We start from the raw sequence: 22,269 nt of genomic DNA, 5'->3' as shown, positions 1-22,269 counted from the left end.
CCAGGGGACTGGATGCCAGGCTCAGTAAATATAGACTGAATGAGGGGGAAATCGAGGGTATAAAATCAGGAGTGGAACGCAAGAAATTTTTTTTTCCTTTTTAAACATCCAAATGTAAAAATTATAGAAGGGATATCATATGCCATTTATGGTATATATACTGCTCAAATTTAGAGAAAGCTCAAGCTTGCAAACCAAGATGTCCAAGCAATCTCTTCATGATGGAAACCAAATTTTCCCATTTAAAGATTGAGGAATATTAAGGTGTGTTATTTTATCTATCGGTCCTAAGAAATATTTCATTGTTAGTATATGCAGGTTTAAAGTGTGGGAAATTATTTGTTTTTATATGAAATGTAATTACATTAAGAAATTTTACTAAATTCCACTTTTCTTACCCTTTTACTCATGTATTCCATATCTGAGTCACACAGACACAGAGCATATTTGAAACAGGAGCTCAGAATGCCAAGTACTTACTCTGAAAATATTAGTTCCTAAAAAAGGATCAAAATCAAGCCCTGTCAATGTTTAGGATGCGAGGTTAGGATAATGTTATGAAAGAGGTTTGTGTTTTCCTTAAATGACTCCTAAGAAACTCAAATTTCTAAGGAAAAAAAATACATTTTCACATCTGTAAAACTTGTTCCCCATTTTATTTTTTGTTGTGATTCAGAAATACAAGATATGAAAATCAGGTTACAATTTTGCCACAAAAGCTTCTAAAGTAGCAAACACAAGTTCTAATATATATCAAAATAGCCATGTGCATTCTTACAGTTTAAAAATGTCTTTAGAGTTGTCCCATCAAACATGTAAAATATAATAGCTATTATCTCCTCTTCAAAATCTCAAATCTGCCGTCACCGCGCTGAACTAAACAAGACTGAGTCCAGAATATGGAAGGTTATGGTTAGGAGGTACTTTTTAAAGCTAAGTTACTAAGAACTAAGGACATGAAAAAGATACAAAGCATCGTATGTCAAAAACTATGAATATTTAAAAAGTGTCCTCATTGAGTGAGACATGTTTAAATTAGAACATGGGGTAATAAAATTAAATCTGTTGATGATATAACTCAGTAAAAATTATGGTATTGCCTTCTTCTAGAAAGACAAAGACATACAATTCTTTGAATTGAAGCAACTATTCCCAAAATGCTTTTGTCATCTAAATATTAGAAACGCTCTCCCAATGTTCACTTCCAAGAATCAATGATATATGGTTTAACCAACAGATTTATAACTGGACATGTGTAAGTATTAATGCAGAGGCCAATATTAACAGCATTTTTCATTTTTTTCTTTTCAGCTGTGAAAATTAAATTTTAAAAAATAACAGAGAAGAACAATTCCCTTGATTTGGTTTTTGTAAAAAGAAATGGGGATTGTTTCTTATACCTTTTTCAATTATGAAGGGTCCTTGAACATATTCTGGAATTTCTATGGATGAACGACATTCAGCATTTTTTGAATAAATATATACTCACAAATACGCTATACTAAAACAGTAAAACCAAACCCAGCGGAGGCAAGCACTTCGGAACCGATACTCAATCAAGAAATTGTTGGTCACAAACAGAAAGCCAACATTTCAACAGAACTGTAATTAAACTCCTTCTGCCATAGGTAAGACATACCCACTTCTGGGTACAGTACAAAGTGTTGAATGAATGACCCCTTAAAAAAAAAAAAAAGCCAACAGTTTCCTGAACAATCTGACTCAGGGTTTTTTTGTGTTTTTTTTTTTTCCTTCCCCTGAGCAAAAAAAAAAAAAAAAAAAGGCAAAGTCAGTGTAAAAAATGTACAAAAACTGAGCCAAAAAAAGATAAAAAATAGAATTTGCCTTTGTATATTTTCATGTTTTGGATGAAGTTGGAGCTTTGTGTGGTGCTGCTGAATGTCTATGATCCCTTATCTAAACCATTCAGGCCAGACGTGTTTCAGAATTCTAATTTTTTAGATTTGGAAAAAAGTGATATGGGGCATGTACTGGATATTACAAAACATTGCCATAGAATCTGGGGCAATACCTATAATCAAACCCATTGGTGTTTCTTGGGGAAAAATTAATGAAGAGTCGATGAAATGGACAAATCAAAACTATAATACATCAGTTCAAGTCAGGTTTTGCTGTCAAATGAATAATGGCACCAAATTTAGGAAGAGAGGGGGGAAAAAAACACAACAACTTAGTTTTCAAAGCTTTTTGGATACGGAGCTTTGGCCCTTTAACATGTCTGACAAAGACACCCATTCCCTAATGATATGATCTCCACAAAATCTGTCTCATGCCCGAGCTGCAACTGGGTTGGGGAAAGTATCTCCCACCACAGAACGGGGGCTCTTAAATTTGTTCAGGTAGCAGATTACCTGGGGGTAACAGTACAATCTATGAGGAAACCGTGAAAAATGTTGAAATAACTGGTGAAATAGTTAATTGGACTAAACAAGACACCATCTTGGGCTAGACTCTTCATCTAGACCAGCAATTGGAGGTGCCAACATTCAAGGAACATTCATGAGAAAAAAATAAAAAATAAAAGTGAGAAACATCCAGATATTAATGTGTAACTGTCTTCTGCGAATTAGGGAAATAGAGCCATTACTCTATCTTAAGAGGCTGTGAGATGTGACCTAATGTAGTTTGCAAACGATGGCTATAGAAGATGGAGATATTCATGAAACTATTATGGCATCAACCCACCCCCATAAACTGCAATGAAGTCATTCCAAGCAACTTATATATTAAACAATTTCTTCTTTGTCAGTGTTAAAATATGCCATTCTCAGATCCTCATTAAAAGGATGCCAAAGATAAAAGCCATTAAATATCTTACTTCAAAAAAATTAAGTCATTTTAAAGTCAAGAGGTTCCAAAACTCAAGAGCAAAAAAAGGTTTGCTACAGTTTTCAGGTCTTTAATCTTTTGTAGGCATGGTATATGCATACTGTGTGTGCAAGAAGGAGGGGCATAGCATTACTATGACGGGGACTGTCCCTAAGTCGGGAGCACATATAGTGACAAAATGAAGCAGGGAACACTGGCCAAAACCCATCAGAGGCACTTAAATTGTGGAAATCCACTAACTGAGCCACAGAGCCTGTGATGTGAAAACAACATTCACGGGGCCAAGAGGCTTCGAGGGCTTGTTTTGTGGGAGTGATGACTGGGCTTCCTTAACATGTGGCACGGAGAGAAGGTTCACCGGTTAAGTGGGAGTCACAGAGAGAATGGGTGACCATTTTCTTTCAGAAATGAGTATCTTCAAAATCGGCCTTGTCCTATCTTCTTTTTCTTAATGAGGAAAATGTAAATATATGATCATCGGCCTTTCTTAAAAGCTACATATATGCTACCAGAAGAATGTTACACTTCTTAATTTTTTTTCACCTGTTTTAATTAATTCATGAGTTAGTTTAAAAAGTCAAGTCAAAAAATTTTAACTGGTCTTTTTTTTTTGTAATATAAAAATATTATAGCAGTATCAGCAAAATAGGAGGGAGACATGAGAAGAATGACAAGACATTTGGGGGGGTGAGCTCCGCGTCATCATGGCTGTTGAAGAAATTGTAAACTTTTCAGCTTCTAAGATTTTATTTCTCTTCAGAAAACATTTTAGGAGGCTGCCTCTCCTCAGGAATGAATAACAAAAAAGTGCTCTATGCATTCGAGTCTAAACAAGACAAGAAAGCATTATTTCTCCTACTGGAGAATCTCTCTCTCCTGCCCTTCCCCTGCACTGCTCTCTCTCATCCCCCTGTATTTTTATGGGATCAAAGAGAGAGAGAAGCCGCGAGGGTCCACCAGAAGCACAGTGAGTTATCATGCATTCAGACTCCAGCAATGTGTAAAACTCTTGAATAAAATACACCATGTTAAAAAGAAAAAAGAAAAAAAAAAAAAGGCCCCAGAAACCCATACACTGCCTTTCGTGGAAGGTTAAAAAAAGTCCCCAAGGCTGCGTCTTATGTATCATAAGGTACATTTCTGGACTTAATAAAGAAGAAAAAAAAAAAAGAATAAATAGAAAAATGTAAATGATCATTCTGGAATGATGTTCTTTACTCTGCTCACATGCTATTTGTTCCCATAGGGTCCTCACCTCTCAGCCCCAGAGAATCAAAGGTCTCCTGTTCCGTATTTGCATAGTATTAATAACATCACCTGGAGGTGAACGTCTATCCCCTCGCCCTGCAGCCAGGTTTCTGAGGAGCACTGGTCCAATCTCACATAGTCAAAAGCAATACATACGTGTCTGTAGGCCAAAAACTGGGTCCCTTTTAGCAGCAAGCTGTTCAGATTATTTAGAAACAGTCTTTTCCCAAGGGGTAAGGATTAGGCAGTTTTGTCTGCAATTTCCGATTTTGCTCTCTGCATCATGCAGCGACGCACTATGCTGTCGAAACTTCCGAGGTAAAACAGCGCGATGGTGCGGAACAGGCCCATGGTGACCACCTGCGAGACACAGACAGACCCCTGAGCTCGTCCAACAGCACGACACCATAGCTCACTTCAAGGGCTTTTAAGATACTCTCTAATAAAGGGTTTCTAAGGCACATCTTCTAATCTGCTCCAAGGATAGACACGATGAAAACTCCGTAAGCGGGGCCCTGGGTGGCTCAGTTGGTTAGGTGTCTGCCTTCAGCTCAGGTCATGATCCCGGGGTCCTGGGATCGAGTCCCATGTCCCCCGAGTCGGGCTCCCTGCTCAGTGGGGAGTCTGCTTCTCCCCCTCCCGCTGCCCCTCCTCCCTGCTCGTGCTCTCTTTCTTCTTTCTCTTTCAAATTAAATCTTTAAAATAAAATTTAAAAACTCCGTAAGCATCAGGAGAGCACCAAGGATAGAAGATGTCCGCTCTGCACCCCTGGACGGCATGCGCCTGTCAGAGCCGCAACAGCAGAATATTTGCCCAATTAGTAAATTCAAATTATACAAAGGACAAAATAGGTATTCTTGGTAGTCCTCGGATTCTAATAGCTAGAGAAGATCCACTCCAGCATCCCAAATATCCAAACTCCCATCAAGGTTTTTTGGTTTAAGACTTATGTTCTGATCAGAAAAGTCGGACCCTATGCTAGATGCCAGGACCATGGTGAGAAAGACACAGTGCCTGCCCGCCACGAGCTTCTTTGATAATTAGAAAGACAACCAACCGGAGGAAGGCAATTACTGTGTCAGGTTGAGACAGTGGATGTCCATTAACCGTCAGGATTCCTGCCAACACGCTCTCAATGCAACACCTCTGAGTGGAATTGGTTTTTCACAGCACAGAACTACAAAGAAAAGCATTTTCAAATATACTATTTCTCAAATGTTGCCTCCCATGGGCCCTTTTTCAGAAGAGCACTAGAAGAAAGGCCACACTAAGAGGTCAACGAAGAAAGGCAATGTCATGTGACACAGGAGACAGGGGTCCCAAAGCAGATGAGAGGCAGAGGGGACCCGGACGTGGGACAATCAGTCCTGATGGGTGGCTCGGAAGGCTCCAGAAGGATTGCTTCCAGAAGGGGAAACTGATAGAGTGATATTTCTGAGAGGAAATGAAGACTGTCATTAATAATAATACAGAGAAAAAAGCCAATAACCGTTTCAGGGAAAACAAAAGGTTGTACAAGAAAGGAAAATTAATTATGTATAATACAGAGTTCAGCTGTGAAGAGCATTTACATAGCCATAATAATGATGATCTCAAATACAGATCTAACCAAAATCACAATATAAGTAAAAAGGGAGGGCAGGACCGGAGGAGAGGTGGCCGTAAGCAGAAAGGGGAGGGTGTGAGGAAGAGCTAAATCCTCCTCTTTCTTGGTGGAAGCCCATGCCTGACCCCAAGCTGAGAAATCTGTGGAGGCAGCCACGTAAGTCTACACTCTGGATACACTCTAGATGGAGGTGTGGCAGTGCCCACATAAGTCTGCCTTCTGGATGCACTCTAGATAGAGGCGTGGAGGTGCCCACGTAAGTCTACACTCCGGACACACTCTAGATGGAGGCATGGAGGTGCCCACGTAAGTCTACACTGCGGACGCGCTCTAGATGGAGACGTGGAGGTGCCCACGGAAGTCTACACTCCGGACGCGCTCTGGATGGAGGCGTGGAGGTGCCCACGTAAGTCTACACTCCAGACACACTCTAGATGGAGGCGTGGAGGTGCCCACGTAAGTCTACACTCCAGACGCGCTCTAGATGGAGATGTGGAGGTGCCCACGTAAGTCTACACTCTGGATGCACTCTAGATGGAGGCGTGGAGGTGCCCACGTAAGTCTACACTCCGGACACGCTCTAGATGGAGGTGTGGAGGCCCAGCCCACAGAACGGTGCGGCCACATCTGAGAAGGGCGAAGAGGGGGCAAGTGGCATTGGGGCCGCTGTTGTTCCCACAGAGCCTTGAAAACACTGGTTCTCTGGGGGGTACACAAGGATGACTTTGAAAAACGAAAGAACCAAAGGGAAGCTGGAATAAGGCAAAACGATAGGGACAGCGAAGAGATCGGTGGTTGCCAGGGGTGCGGGAGAAGGAGGGAGGGACAAGCAGAGGAGCACGGGTGGATGTTCGGGCTGGGGAATGACTCCGTGTGACAACGTCACAGTGGACATGTGTCAGCAGACATACATGTCAGCATACACTTGTCAAAACCCATGGGAAAGATGTGTGACACCAAGAGTCAACCCCAATGTAAACCATGGACTTCAGTTAATAATGGCGTCTGCATACTGGCTCACAACTGTGCCAACGTACCATGCTAATGCAAGATGCTGGTAACGGGGGAGTCTGGTGGGGACCGGAAGAGAGGGTGTAATGGGAACTCTGTAATTTCAACTCACATTTTCTATCAACATAAAACTGCCTTAAAAAATAAAGTCTATTATTTAAGAAAAAAAATCAAGAAAAAGCAATTAGAACACAGCCTACCAAAATGCTAAAATAGTTAGGTCTAAGCAATTTAACAGTCTTGGAGTTTTCTGGAAAAAGCAACACTTAAGGTGAGACCTGAAGGAAGACTGGAAGTTGGTCAGACAGAGGAAGGCTGGGGACGGAGGGACAGAGACAAAGTCATGGAAAGAGGATGAGGGGTAGGAAGGTGAGTGAGGTCGAAGGTCAGAGGGTTATATCACGTGATGAAGTGGAAGCCTTACCTCAGTGGTACTGGGGAGGCACTGAGGGTTGCCCTGAAAGGTGGACTTGCAGTTCAGAAAGCCCGCATGCAAATGTGATAGCAGTCTGCTGTACCCGGGCCTGGGGCAGGGTGCTGTGAGCCCCCTGGGATGGGGGGCCGTGGCCCATAGAACAGAGTGGCTGCCAGCTACCCCAGCTGATTACTGCCACTGAGAATGCAGACCCTGTACTGTCAGGTCTCTGATTTCCCACGCAAAGTCCGAAATCTGGACTTTTTGCAGAAAATCTAATTTTAAAACCATTTTATTTCAACACACACACTCATATACCAGATGAACCAAACAAAACATTTTATAGGCCCACGGGCCCCCAGGTGACCTCCTCTGACTCACAGAGCGTGAGACGCAGGCAGGGAGCTGAGTGCAGTGTCCCAGGCCTGAATGGGGGGAGCAGCAGTGGGGCTGGGAAAGGAGGGGAGCCAGGACTGGATGGAGGAGAGATGAACCTGACCCCTCACATGAGGGGCAGGAGGGGGTCCAGGATGACACCCTCTTCCTCGTTGGGCTCTTGAGTGAACATGAACATGGACCCCGATCACGGAGACAATAGACTCGGTGATGGGGAGGTCGGAACGGGATGCTAAGCATTACCGCAGGCATGTGGAACTGCAGATGTGAGGTCACAGCCCCGGGAAAACACCTTAGAGAAATTTATACAGAACTGGAGTGGAGGAAATAGCTACGGGCTGAAGTTTTATGTCGGGTATCACTCATGTGGAAACGGGAGAAGGGACAAGATGGCCACACAGAATGCGTGGACTTAATGCATTTGCTCTACTCGGGCACCTGAGGTTCCCACTATGTGCCAGCTACTGGCTGTGAGGGGCCGTCCTCAGACAGCTTACATGGAATACAGCATCTACCTCTAAGAGAGCGTCAACAAAGTCATGGAAGAGAAGAGTGAAGAAAGTCCACACACAAGTCATTCGGGTTTTTAGTCTGGACACGGTCTACTGCACATCGCTTAGTACTTGGTTATAAACTACCCACTAGGGTAGACAGCCCCTTTTCAGGCAGCCTCCCAGCCCTCCCTCTACACTCCACCATCCAGCATCAGGTCTGTGCAGAGCCAGCCCTCTATTATAACTTGTTCCATTACACTGCATTAGTACCACCTCTCTGTCCATCTCTCCCACTAGACTGTGAGCCCCTGAGGAGCTGGAGAGGTTGCTCCCCCTCTGATTCTCCAGTAGCAAACACAGCACCCAGCGCATCAACCAGCAGTTAACTTCTGTGTGGCCTGGATGAACCAGAGCTCACCTAAGAGTAGGGTCTGCATTGAATCCTTGACTTGTACCTCCCTAAGCATAGTTGCCTGTGACCTGACTCACCTAGAAGAGGGGTTCTGGTCTGATGCCCGGTACCCTACATCACTCTACTGCAAATCCTCAGACCAGTGGCCCTCACATGAGAACCTGAGTGAACACCCCGAGAGCAGAGACAGCATTCCCCCTCTATATCCACGGTGCCCAGAGCACAGAAGACTACTTCCCTTGCTGAACCCCTCAGGTGGTGTCTTTCACCTATGTTCTAGTTTCTTATCGCTGCCACAGCAAGAGAAACAAGTGATACTGCAGTAGAAATCCTTCACATCCCCAGATAAAGTTAACCAAGTCTTCTGTTAACCTTTTCTCATTGGGTTTTAATGAGAGGCACTGTCTGTCTGTCAGTCCGTCTGTCTGGTGGTGTAAGCATAGCTCACCTGCTGGAGCCCTTCAGTAATAGAAGTTACAGGAGCCATTCCACAGGTCAGGGATGACAGCATGTACCCGTCTGAGCCAATGGAACTGTTAAAATTCCCTTGCTAAAATAGGAGGAGAAAAGAGGCAACAGTAGTAACCAGAAAAGGAATCAACACATCAGAAACAATGAAGTGTGCGGGGCACCTGGGTGGCTCAGTCAGTTAAGTGTCCAACTTTTGACGAGAGATCAGGTCATGATCTCAGGGTCCTGAGATCGAGCCCCATGTGGGGCTACACAATGGGCGAGAAGCCTGCTTAAGGTTCTCTCTCACTTCCTCTCCCTCTGCCCCTCACCTGCTTGCTTGCACGCTCTCTCTCTCTAATAAAGAAAGAAACAATGAAGTGCATCCACTTTAGGTGGCATACGAGCGCAACAGCTTGTGTCGAAGCTGAGCCAACAAACGTGGCCTTGGGAGATGGGCCGGAATGGCTACACAGGAGGTTCTCACAATGTGGCTCCATGAACACTGGGGCTCCTGAGACCCTTTCAGAGGATCCAGGAGGACAAAGTGATTGTCATAATAACACTAAGACCTTACCTGCCTTTTCACTGACATTTGCATTCATGGGCAAAACTGCCGGCTCATTAGCACAAATCACAGTAGCGATGTCTCGCCACGGCCATACATACTTGCAGCAATAAGTAAACGGAAATTTTAAAATCTTTCAAAGATTTTAAAAGGTCAGTTTTACTTTAAAATGCCCTTGATAAAGCTGTAAAATTAATCACTTTATTAAATCTCAACCCTTACAGGCAAGTCGTCTTAATACTCTAGGTGACAAAAAGAGAATATACACCCAGTGCCTTCTGCTGTGTTCTGTACCCAAGGGGGACAGCTGCCCTGCAGAAAGGCCCTCCTCCAACTGTTTAAGTCATGAAACTTAATCTATGTTATTCAGACTTGGGTATTTGGAAGACATTTTGTGGAAAATGAATAAAATGAGCCTGTCACTTCAAGGAGAATTGGCAGCTTTTATGGTCAATGTTAAAATCTGAGCTTTCAAGGAAAAGTTAAGATTTGTGAAAACCTATCTGCCATTGTGAGACTGTCAGCTTCCCAATATGTAGACTTTTATGATCAGACCAGCAGTGATATGAATGGATGTAATTTTTCTGATAACTCAGTGAACCCATATTTTCCAAATGACTAATGCATAATGTTACAAAATCACGAATGGGTACAAAACATGCGAAGTGCAAAGACCAACGGAATTTAATGTAACAGAGAACAAAAAGTTCATTAATGTAGTTTCCAACCCCATGCTGTAACTAACTTTTAAGAAACTACTATTCATCCAGTTTGGGTTTAATATCAAAAAAGAATGTCCACAATTATCTGAAAAGTCCATTAAATATTCCTCCCTTTCCTAACTACATTATCTAAGGGCAGATTTTCTTTATACCCTTCACTCCAAAAAACATATTACAGCAGAGTGAATATGGAAGCAGCCGTGAGAATCCAGCTGTCTTCTATCAACACCAACATTAAAGAGATTGGTGAAACATAAAACAAAGGCACTCTTCGCACTAATGTTTTATTTTGGAAAATTATTATGGTAGAAAGATTCCATCAAAATGTAATGGGTTTACTGTGGCTACTTTAAATGGATTAACAAATAAATATTTTTTAGATTATGCAGTTTTGGAGCACCTGGGAGGCTCAGCTGGTTGAACGTTTGCCCTCGGCTCAGGTCATGATCCCAGGGTCCTGGGATCGAGTCCCGCATGGGGCTCCCGGCTCAGCGCAGCGGGGAGCCTGCTTCTCCCTCTGCCTCTGCCGCTCCCCCTGCTTGTGCTCCCTCTCTCTCTTTCTCAAATAAATAAATAAAATCTTTAAAAAAAAAAAGATTATGCGATTTTAATTTCTAATATGGCAACTATGGATAAATACAAACATGTAAAGAAGTCTCTGGGACTGTCAACAGTTTCGTGTGCAAAGTGGTCAAGAAAGGAAGTTTGAAAACTACCAGACTAAATGAATCCTACCGAAACACAAAGAGCTATTTCGGATCATTGAAAACACTGAGTATGTTTGCTGTGATTTGAGGGGAGCAGGAAACACCATCCTAAGGACCATCTTTCTAGGCCTCCAAACACAGTCAGGGCACCGCTTCCAACGTCTGTGTGGATCTTCAGAGAGCTGGGTGATTGGGTGCTTCTTGTATTCTGCTCAGTCCGGGCTCGTGCTCACAGCACATGCGGACCTCAGGGCGGCTGCACGGCTCGCTGACACCTCATTCCGAGGGTCCTCAAATTTCCTACATGCAGTGGAGGCCTAAAGCTTTTTGACACCCCTCATTAGTGCATGTTGTTCTACGTGTGGGTCAAAAGTCTGTGGGGCACGTATGTGGGTTCTACAAAATGGCAGGCACATGGTTTCCACTTTTGACTCCAAATAAACTCAGTAGCCTGGACACACATCCTTATTAGTGAACATTTGGGAAAATGATATTGGGAAGCAAGAAGGTGAAAGAAAAAAATCCTTAATCAACGAGTCCGGCATTTAATAAAGTACCTAAACTCATCTACAATGGCAAGTACTGTGGGAAAGCAGCAAGAAGGCAGCGGGCCGAGAGGATCTAGGACACACCATTTTACACACAACAGGGAAGTCTCGTGTTCTTCTGAAAGAACCAAAGTTCCCAGGCATCCTTACTCATCAGTCTGTTCCTAAGGTTAAGATATGTAATTAGTTTCCAGAAGCCTATGAATTAACATGGAATCAATAAAGTATCTCAGGGGAAAAGAATAGTCCAATATTAGATATGAATCTGACCAAAAAGACACAGTAATTTATGTTTTGAAATAAGCCCTGGGACAAATATAGTATTTCTTTTCAGAAATCTAGTACTAAAACTATTAAGAAAGAAAATAAGTATTGTACTTACTATGGCATCTTTAACAATTTGTTTGGCCACTTGCTCTGGTTTGCAAACAGATACGGTCTCTGAAATCAGACGAGTCTCCAAAGGCTAACGGTGGGAAAAAACAGACATATCAATACCATTATCAGCCACTAAATTCAAGAACAAATAATTCTCACAATCCTCTCTCCCCTACTTTATAAAGAATTCCAGCTTTCTACCTTTGAGCAGATTCCTACTTTTAGGAATCAGGTCTGTCCAGATTCTAAATCAGTTTCTCCCTGGTCACTGTATAAAATTCAATCCCGTGGCTACAGTGAGACAAGGAGGCCCCTGCTGCTCTCCGTGGGACAATATGTGACCACCAAAGCTAGAATGAGACCGCATCATGGGTCCAAGTCTGGGGGAATCCTCATTGCGGGCCACCTGACCAGCAGTGTCCATGCAGAGCCTGGACCATGCGCCCTGAGCAAGTTTGCCTTACGACCAGCATCTCCTTTCTGACCAAATATTCCCAGGCCAGCAAGGGACTGACACATGGACAGAGCTGAGGCCCTGGGCAGAGAGAGCCCCAGCCCAGCCCCTGTTCAACAACACGGCTGTTTCTTAGAAAACCCGCAGAGGAGGCAACAAGGAGGACAGAAAACACTGAGGGGCCCTGGGCATGACTGGGTGCTCATTATCGGGCTGGGGCATCAGAACCCCAAATCCGAGGTGGCTAAAGGTCCCTCTCAATGGCCACTTAGTTCAAAAAGCCTTTCCTGAATTCTCACCTAGCAGTACTTTCTCTTCTCATATCTGCATATTTCTGCCTTAACAGATATTATAGCTACGTGTGTATTTGCATTTTACCTCCTACGTTCCTTGTGGGCCGGGTCTTTTTTTTTTTTTTTTTTTAATCTTCTGTTTACAGTGACATGAACAAGTGCTCAGAAATTCTTTAAGAGGGGGGTGTTTCAATTAGAAGTTCTAAAACTAAAGCCTTAAACTGCATGAAACTGTACATTTTATTTACCATGTAGGCTTGAGAATATTAAAATAAAAACACAGAATGTATTTTCTTAAATTAGAAAAGCATAGCACTTCATAAAAGTCAAATATTTTTTGATGAACCTGAATTAAGAGCAAGGCTCTTCTGAAGGGGCCGTTCCTTCTTCCAGACCACCAGGCAGGCACAACCCGGCCAGACACACATTAGATTTAAAAGCATCATGGCGCTCCCTAAAGAGCTTACACACCAACACAGAATTTGATTTATCCAAAGAAGTCGGGTCAACACTGTACTACTGGAGGGAAAAAACCCAACTTAACATCAAAATCAAATCTTCACAGGGAAATCACCACTCTTTGTCAGCTTTGGCTTCCAAGGAAAAGACTGTTACCAAATGTTGCAAATCTGCTTAGCAGACCCCTGCTTATTCTAAGGCAGGGCATTTGGCTTAAATTTACTTCTTTGCAATAGTGGTAATCTTAAGAGGCAGAGCCAAATAGAGATGAATGGGGGAAAAAAAACTTCTAAATCATAACATCTTTTTGCAAATATACAGTCCATGGGGCATAAGTGCCAATTTTTATGCTGCAGAGCCTCACACTTACTATAGAGGAGAAGAAAACCAATCAACACCCATTCAAGGTAGTAAGTTCTGATCGATTCCTTTCTTCTCCACTTGATTCATTTGCTCGCAGGGTGCCCCACTACACATCAAGGCAAAGAAGAAGCTCCTTGGAACAAAGTGCAAAGCTTGCATTCAGCTCAGCATGACTGTCATTGTATATAATGTAAATGTCCAGTGGTGATAAGCATTATAAAGAAAAATAAAGCCAGAGGAAAAGATGGTGAATATTCCAAGGGAGTGATGTATGAGATACAGAGGGTCAGGGAAGGCCTCTCAGGGTGAAGTCTGTCCAGAGACAAAGAAGCAAGGGGGGACGCCTGGGTGGCTCAGTCAGTTAAGCGTCTGCCTTCGGCTCAGGTCATGATCCCAGGGTCAAGGGATTGAGCCCTGCATTGGGCTCCTTGCTCAGCGGGGAGCCTGCTTCTCCCTCTGCCTGCCGCTCCCCCTGCTTGTGCACTCTCTCTGACAAATAAATAAATAAATAAAATCTATAAAAAAAGAAAAAGAAGAAGAAGCAGCAAAGAATTAAGCCACTTGAACATCCAGAGAGAGAGGAAAGCAAGAGCAAAGCAAGACCAAAGGCTGGGCAAGCTCAAGGAACAGACGGGGCTCTGGTATGGCTGAGGCCGAGAAGGGGAGACAACGCTGTGGACCGGTGGCCAAGGTCCAGACAGTGCAGGACCCAATAAGCCTCAAGACCTCTGGATTCTACTCTAGGCATGATGGGAACCAGCAGAGCCACACTCACCAATACATAACATATTCCAACATGTCCTTTGTAATGCTAATTTTAAATGAATCAAATTAAATAAAATTACATTAAAAATTCAGTTTTATGATGGGGAGTCCCACTAACCACATTTCAAGTGTTCAACAGCCACAAAGTGACTACCATATTGCAGAGTGCAGACACAGAACATTTCCATTCTAGAGAATTCTATTAGACTGCTGCACAGGAAGGGTCTTTTTGGGTTTGTTTTTGGCTTTTTCTGCAGCAGAGGGATTTGAACAGGGGAGTGACAAGACTGACTTATGCTTTAAAAGGATTACTGGCCCCTGTGTGAAGAACCAACGGGGATGGGGAGAAGGGGGCAGAAGCGAGCAGACCAGTTTGAAGACTATTAAGAGCAGTTCAGGCAAAAATACCAGCAGCTACTATTACTAGGATAATACTGATACTTGTGGTTTTTTGATTTTTTTTTAAGATTTTATTTATTTATTTGACAGAGAGAGAGACAGCGAGAGAGGGAACACAAGCAGGGGGAGTGGGAGAGGGAGAAGCAGACTCCCCACTGAGCAGGGAGCCTGACACGGGGCTCGATCCCAGGACCCTGGGATCACGACTTGAGCCGAAGGCAGACAGTTAACGACTGAGCCACCCAGGCGCCCCTTTTATTCAGGAAAAGTTCTGAGAGGAGAACCAGGAGGATGCGCAGTCAAGCGGATGAGTGGTGTGGGAGAAGACCTAAGGCTGGCTTCTCAGGTGCCGGCCTGAGCACTGGGTGGACGCTGGGCCTGCGGCAACGAGATGAAAAGTTAATGAGCAGGGAATGAGGGAATCCTAAGATCCATTTTTGAAATGGTAAGTCAGGATCAGCAACCAAGAGTGTAAGTTCAGAGGAGAGAATATTATTATTAAAGAGTATCATCTCATTAGTTAAAAATACAGGCCATACGCAACATCACAAAGAAAATACCTTATTAATTAAGTAAGCCTTTGAAGATTATTAGCAGAAATCATGGCCTTGGAAAACACAGGCTGCATTCTCTAAGACCCCACATGAAAGTTCCAGAAAGTCCAGAGGCCTCTACCTAGCACGTCAACTGAAAAGAACTCAATTTTCTGACTGATGAAAATGACTCCAGGCCGACGGGTGGAAAGTCAGAAAATTGGAAAAGGGGTTTACAATGTTAAAGACTCAAAATAGACACAGGCCAACACTTACCTTGGTTTTGTTTTCTTCTGCAAACCCAGGGGTATCTGTGTCTGGTGGGTAGGCAACTGTGACGTAGACGTTGTATGGCTTCACCTGCATTTCAGAAACAACACGTGCCCCTTCAGTAAACAAGGTACAGTTCCGCTTCTTCCCTTATTTTCCTGCCTTGGCTGCCAGGCACACGCAGTGAATACTGTCTTAATTCTCTCAGAAGCTGGCAAGACCAACACGGTGATTCTGCAAGTGGAGAACCAGCCCTGATGGGGTCAGGAAACTCCTCTCCACGAAGATCATTTAGAAAGAAGGGCAAAAAGCCCACCCCAACAACTTCTACTTCAGAAGGCAGCTGGCCCTGAGGTACAGAGATTCACCTCCTTCTAAGTTTTGCCCACCCCCTGGCCAGGTGAGGCCCTGGGAGCAGTCCGCGAGGAAGGTGGGCAGCTAAAGGGAAGTCAACTTGTCCCCCCACCCCTACCCTGACACCACCTGGGCCCTGCATGCGAGCCGGTGGGACAGGTCCACTCCTCTGCCATCAGACTGCAAATCCGGCTTCCTCAATGGCTGCCTCTGAAATTCTTATTGATTTCATCTACAAAATACATGAAGATCATTCAAAACCCTTTCCCTAGGCCCTTCTTGGGCCACCCCAGACCCTGGCCTACAACCATATGGATCCCCTGAGAAGTCTGCCTGATCAAGAACTCCCCATGCAACCAGCCTCTGCTCATTAGGGAGTCAAGAGTCACTCTGCCCTCCGCCACAGAACCAACCAACATGGCTGAGCCCCGGGTCAGACCAGCCGAGCACCTCCCTGAAGACAACCTCATCCTTACTTAGATACAGAAACTCCTTCCCAGCTTGACACGGGCTCTTAGGCTTGTTTACCTCACCACCAGGTCCCCACACTGAAATTTGCTACTCATAAACACAGCCCCAACAAGAAGATTCTCCTGCTAGTCAGCCAGGACACACCCTTCCCAAAGACCCTGCTCCTCAGCGGCCCTGCTCCACACGCTCATCTGGCCCTGATTCTTAGTGGCTCTGAGGGCGATAGTTCATACCATCGAAACTGCTGCCCTATTTTATTTGCTACTGGCTCACTGTTTAGCCCCAGGACAGCACCTAGGGGAGTGAGAGTGGACAGGCAGCTGGTGGCAGAGAGGCCACCATGTATCTCAAGGAGGCTGACGAATGACAAGACCGCTTCCCTCACGCAACAGCCTCTGAGAGCATCCCAGGGCCCCATCTTGTCACAGAGGCCTTTTCCTCCCTGGGTCCCTCCATGAGGCAGAGTTCTAAGCCTGTGGGGGGAGCTGCAAGGGTTGGGAGAAGCACAGAGGCAGAAGATCCTGGCCAGCCACCCTGAAAAGTCCAAGAGCCGAGGGTGATGTCTTTGCTGGTCCAGCTCCAGCGCACTCAGGCCTGAGAGAGCCCATTCAGTCAGCACGAAGGTCAGCTATGCTCATAAATAGCTCTGCATTCAGGCCAGGCAGTGAGGTTGATGAGCAAGCAATTTTTCCTCCACTTGTTTTTGAGAGAGTGACTTTAAAAACTGTCTCCCACGGCCTTGCCCTCTGTGGTCCACAGACCAGACAAAAACACCACCGAAAACGCCGAGAAGCGGTAACTGGCCCACAGGAAGCCTGAAGCCGACTCTGCTCGGACATGGTCGTTTCTCTGCTGCTTCTGTGCCCCCCCTGCCTCCTGCGACACATCAGGGCTGTGGCCTCAGCTGATAGCAGACGGTCCGTCAAAGCCACGGTTCTCGTATTCAAGGTTATGGCTGAGCTGCTGAATGGCTGAAAGAACCTTTCAGAACAGCTCTCTCTTGGGTTGGGCACAGACCGTCAGGGCTGGGAGAAACCAGTCCCGCCCCTTTCCAGGGGCTGGTGTCATCCCTACAGTCATGAATCCAAATGATTCTCTCCACCTAGGGCTGGAGACCTCCAGTGGCTAATCACCTAATCTTTTTATTTCTTCATCCAACACACACCTATTGAGGGGCTACTGTGTGCTGATATTGGTCTATGAATGAAGATCTGATGTCAGCAATTCAGAGTCTCTGCCCTCGTGGAGCTTACAGTCTCCTGAAACTCTGGGTCAAATAATTGGTAAAAATCGAAATACACCAAAGTATATCTTCACTCTCCTTTAATCAACTAATCCCATGACCCCAGCGGAAAAGGAAAGGCAGTTAACTTGGCTTCGTGCGTTCCTGCTAAGACAATGCTGACTCCCAGGGATCACCACTTTGTCTGAGAATTAACGGGCTGGGACTTCACTAGCGGATTCCCCCGCTGACCTTACCACTGTGTGTTTGCCCTCCTCCCTGCTGACAGACCGATCCCCGTCCTCCCACTCTGCCCACTACCCTCCTTCTGTCAGTCTCTTCCTTCTCCCTGGTCTCCATTTCAATCAGAAAGCCAACCCTCTGCTCGAGAACCAATTTGTCATCAAAATAATCCCACCCAAAATGTGTAGTTCCTAATTCCATCAAAACAAAGGTGGGGGGGGCGGTGCTGGAGAAAGAAGCAGAGCTGTGGAGGGGAAGCTCCAGAAGGTAAGCTTCAGCTTCCTTTTCACCACCTTCGAGGGAGGCACAAAGACTATTTTGCTTTTCCTTGGTCTCTGCTACCACATCTTTGGCTATAACCCATGTCAGAAGTCTGCTTTCCAGGGGCCTCTGGGAGGCTCAGTCGGTTAAGCATCTGCCTTTGGCTCAGGTCATGATCTCAGCGTCCTGGGATCGAGCCCCGTGTGGGACTCCCTGCTCAGTGGAGAGTCTGCTTCTACCCCTCTCTCTCTCTCCCTCTCTCTCAAATAAATAAAATCTTAAAAAAGAAAAAAGAAATCTGCTTTCCAAAAAAATTAACTTTTAGAATCTTTAAATCATATATTTATGCCTAAAAGACTGAGTTAAAGAAAAAAAAAAGACCAAAAAATGCAACGAAGCATTCTTTCAAACGTATTCATTGTACACAAAACATTTCTAGGGTCCTACTTTAGTTTGTAGGGCAAAGGGCAGGGTGGACAGGAAGGCTTAAGAGTTAATTAAACCAAAAAGGATTATCAAAAAGTACTTAAGAGCCTGAGCAATTCTGTAAGATCTGTTTCATGCACGGAAAAAACCTTGGCAAAGCCAATGGAATTATCCAGGTTTCTAAACACAGCACCATACGTTTGTAGGGAAACAATGGTTTTGATGCAAGTCGGCTACGAACAAAGCTAGATTTTGATTAATGAATTTATTTCCTTCGTGGTACATGTTAATTTCATTTTGTGTTTACGAGGGGACACTTTTCATGGGGTCTAAATATCGACCGAAGTCAAGCAGACTTCAAGTCCAGACCAGCTACAAGTTGCGGGTGAATCATGCTTGTCACAAAGAGGCTTCGGGGACTCTGCCCGTACTAGCAACTCACTTCCTTTTTCCCTCTTCTTTAGTAATGTCTCTGTTCTACCTGAAGTGAAACCAGGCCACCCAGATTACGCACTTTGCCCTCAATTAGTGAATCCTGAAGTAGTTCTGCAAGACAAGACTTAGGAACAAAAAGCCCTAATAGGCAGATTTTTCACTTCCAAAATAGTCCTTCCCTTAGCAGGTGTCTGAGACCAAAGTGGAGGGCTGAGACAACTAGCCAGATGAATCTGGCAACTTCTGACCTGAATTATAGACACATCAGCTGCTGCTGAAGATAGGCAGAGGGAGCCAGGAGGCAAGGACTTTGTTACTATTTTTATTGCAAAATGACGATCTGGCTTTGAGCAGAATGAATTACTGAAAACTCAGCGTTCCTATCTGTTAAGGTGGCATAACAACATCTGCCACACATACCTCATAAAACTGTTATAAAAGTCAAGTGGTTATTCACAAAGGGGCTTTCAAAGTAAACACTGCAAAAGAAATACTGGTATTCTTGTTCTGAAATTTCACAGCCATATGTGCCTCATTGGCTAAACGTATCATAATGACCCATTATTAAGAGTATTAAGCAAGTTGATAAAAAGGAAATTTGGGGCTGGTTCCTTTTTAATGAGCATGGCACAGTCGACCAGTCCCTAAGTGGCACATCAGGATTGTGTCACTGACCGGACAGGTCATCTGTACTGCAATGTTTGTCTAATAGCTGGGCGGTGAGGCACTCTGTCACACACCATCGACGGCTCTTCTGGGGATTTTCTAAATCAGGGGTCAGCAAACTATGGCCTGTGGGACAAATCTGGCCCCTCTGACCTGTTTTTATAAATAAAGTTTTACTGGAACACAGCCATACTCGTTCATTCACCTATCACTAACGGCTGCTTTCCTGATCTCAGGAGGCTGGAGGAGCTGCAACAGACACCATTCTCCCCCTCAAAGGCTAGAATACTTACAAGCTGGCCCTGACGCAAAAAAAATTTGCTAACCCCTAATCTAAATCAGTAAACAGAATCCCCAAATCACACTCTTACTAGGAGAAGGTGGGTCACAATGAATTCTCTTCTGGGCTTTTAACATCATGATGTGGCGTTATATTTCAGTCTATATCACAATAGGAAGAAATTTCACTTTGCCTTTTCGGTGTGTGATTTGGGATAGAAATGTGTGGTGCTCTCTAAGCATCCCCATTTGACAACAGTGCAGAAGTCTGCTTCACACAATTGAGGTTGTGTGAAGGTTGTCACATCATGACAAACACTTATTTTGATGCTAATCCTCCTTCACAACATGCTCTATTAACTGGGAAAATAAAAAGTGTTCGCTCTCATCAATATTTCTTTAAGATATTAAAATGTAAGTATCAGGAGAGCCAAATGATATTTTTAGTCCAACCGTCTTGTTTTTCAGAAAAGGAAACAGACCAAGTTAAATGATTTGTCTAAAAGCTGAGAGCTAGACAGTAGGTGATTTAAGCTTTTCCTCAAACACACGCTAAGTTTATTATCCAGTCATAAAGGACACATCTTCTTGTTATAGGAACACCTCTAGAGAATAAAATATCTGGTTAACCTGATACATACTCACATAGTATTAGGCCAAAAATACCATGTAAATATTAGTAGTACCTTGTGTATTAAATTCAGCAAAACAACCTCACACCCATTTGGCTTCTATCCCAATCTTTATGCAACGAAAAATGTTAACTGCAAAATGCAAGGGTTGAGCCGATTCTCTTTCACTGACATCAAGTTTACAAATGTCTAATTCACTGCAACAACATGTGTAAAGTGGCCACAAACTAAAGGTGAACACACATTGCTGAGTTAGAAGATATAAATATAAAAATTGAACACAGCGTTTACCTCCATCTGCAAGGCTTCAGCCAATCCCCTGATGGCAAACTTGGATGAAGAGTAGGCCGTAAAACCGAATAATCCCAACTGTCCTGCCTGGGAGGAGACAAAGACGATCCTGCCCACCCGGCGCTCCTTCATGGTGGTGATTACTGCTCGGCTGGGGTACACGCTGCCTAGGTAGTTGACGCTCATTAGTCTCTGCAGGGAACAAAGAGCCACACAAGAGGTGAGCAAGGTCAAAGCCTCGAGGCTGTGCTTCACAGAGGAGTTCTGTCTGCTCTCCAGATTTGAGTTCCTCAGTGGAGCCCAAGTGACTGGGACCCCAGTGGATGTGTTGAAGGAATGAATGATGAGATGAGCCTGTAAATGAGCCATGATGCTCAGGATCTCCCATCTGAAGCCTCTTTCTTTCAATCTAGTCTTGTATTCTCACCATGACCACAGTGATGTCTTTGCTGAAAACTGGCCAGGATTAGTTTTCTCCTTACCAAAAGTACACTGTGTCTTGCAGGTAATACTTCCAGACAGTTTTAGGAAAAAGCCCCCAAATATTTCTAACCCTACTAGTTCTAAGCTACAGAAAGATCATAAAGAGGCTAAGACAGTGGTTAATAGCATGGACTGTGGGTTGAAGCCTTGGCTTGACCATTTACTACCTACTTGACGATGAAGAAAGTCAGACACTCTTATTTCTGCAGCTGAACCCAGGGCTCATGCTGGTACTATCTCAGAGGGCTGTTGGAAGAACTGAAAGACGAAACACAAGTCAAGAGACAGCACAGCCTCTGACCCGCAGTAAGTGCCTGACCAACGTTGGCTCTTAGATTATAATGGGTAAGAGCTTACATAGGTACCAAGAGTCTATTTTCTCTTCATCCTGGGAACTCTTAAAAACCTTACATTTTAACTTGGAAACCTAAAAGTACTTGCATCAAAATGACTCTATATTAAAAGTCTTGGAAAAATACTAGATCTATCAGCATGTGAAACCAAACACTTCATTGAGGAACTTTGAGTCAACCATGGAATGTTAACTCTACAGAATGTTATGTAGCTTTTAGAGATGGTGACCAGAAACACCAGGAGGATGGAGGAAACTGTTGTTCTGCAAGTTTAAAAAAGCAGAGGACATACAATACTATATTTACACTATGACTGTAACTAATTCAAATAGTAAATGAAAGTACGTGGGCACAGGTGCTAAACGTAGTATAGAAAACTGTAAGTGGTAGTGGGGCACCTGGGTGGTGCAGTCGGTTGAGAGTCTGACTCTTGATTTTGGCTCAGGTCGTGATCTCATGGGTCAGGAGTTCAAGGCCCATGACAGGCTCCATGCTCAGCAGGGAGTCAGCTGGAGATTCTCTCTCCCTTTCCATCTCCCTCCCCCCCTCCCCCATGCTCTTCCCCCCACCAACCAAATAAAAAAATAAATAAATTTGTAAGTGATGGTGTTAGGATGCTGGGATTCCCACTTTCCCCAAAATGTCTTTTAATATCACTACATTACTTTGATAACAAAAATGCTCTAAAAAAGTACTGAAAAAAGATAGCACGCTAAACCCAAGTGTTAAATTCAGCTCCCTTCAGAGACCCCACTAAAAACTCAGTAAAAAGATAATATTTTTTTAAAGGCCAACAGCCTACAGGAACATAG

General features: G+C 44.1%; 1 protein-coding gene across 2 annotated transcripts in view; it reads right to left on the bottom strand.

Moving 5' to 3' along the window:
* Positions 1 to 637: 637 nt before the first annotated feature.
* Positions 638 to 22,269, bottom strand: part of KDSR (3-ketodihydrosphingosine reductase) — a 38,937-nt gene continuing 17,305 nt past the window's right edge. For both annotated transcript variants that reach the window (XM_028102961.2, XM_028102962.2), the window contains exons 6-10: positions 20,622 to 20,813; positions 15,348 to 15,431; positions 11,810 to 11,893; positions 8,881 to 8,982; positions 638 to 4,458 (exon numbers count right to left, since the gene is read on the bottom strand). In XM_028102961.2, coding sequence (XP_027958762.1) covers positions 4,339 to 4,458; positions 8,881 to 8,982; positions 11,810 to 11,893; positions 15,348 to 15,431; positions 20,622 to 20,813 — 582 coding nt within the window. In that variant the 3' untranslated portion in view covers positions 638 to 4,338. The remainder of the gene's footprint in view (positions 4,459 to 8,880; positions 8,983 to 11,809; positions 11,894 to 15,347; positions 15,432 to 20,621; positions 20,814 to 22,269) is intronic.

This window comes from Eumetopias jubatus, unplaced genomic scaffold (genome assembly GCF_037043125.1).
Source record: "Eumetopias jubatus isolate StellerSeaLion01/CBP00866 unplaced genomic scaffold, mEumJub1_p1.0 scaffold_16, whole genome shotgun sequence".
In the NCBI taxonomy this organism is placed as follows: Eukaryota; Metazoa; Chordata; class Mammalia; order Carnivora; family Otariidae; genus Eumetopias; species Eumetopias jubatus.
This window is presented reverse-complemented; position numbering and strand designations above follow the sequence as displayed.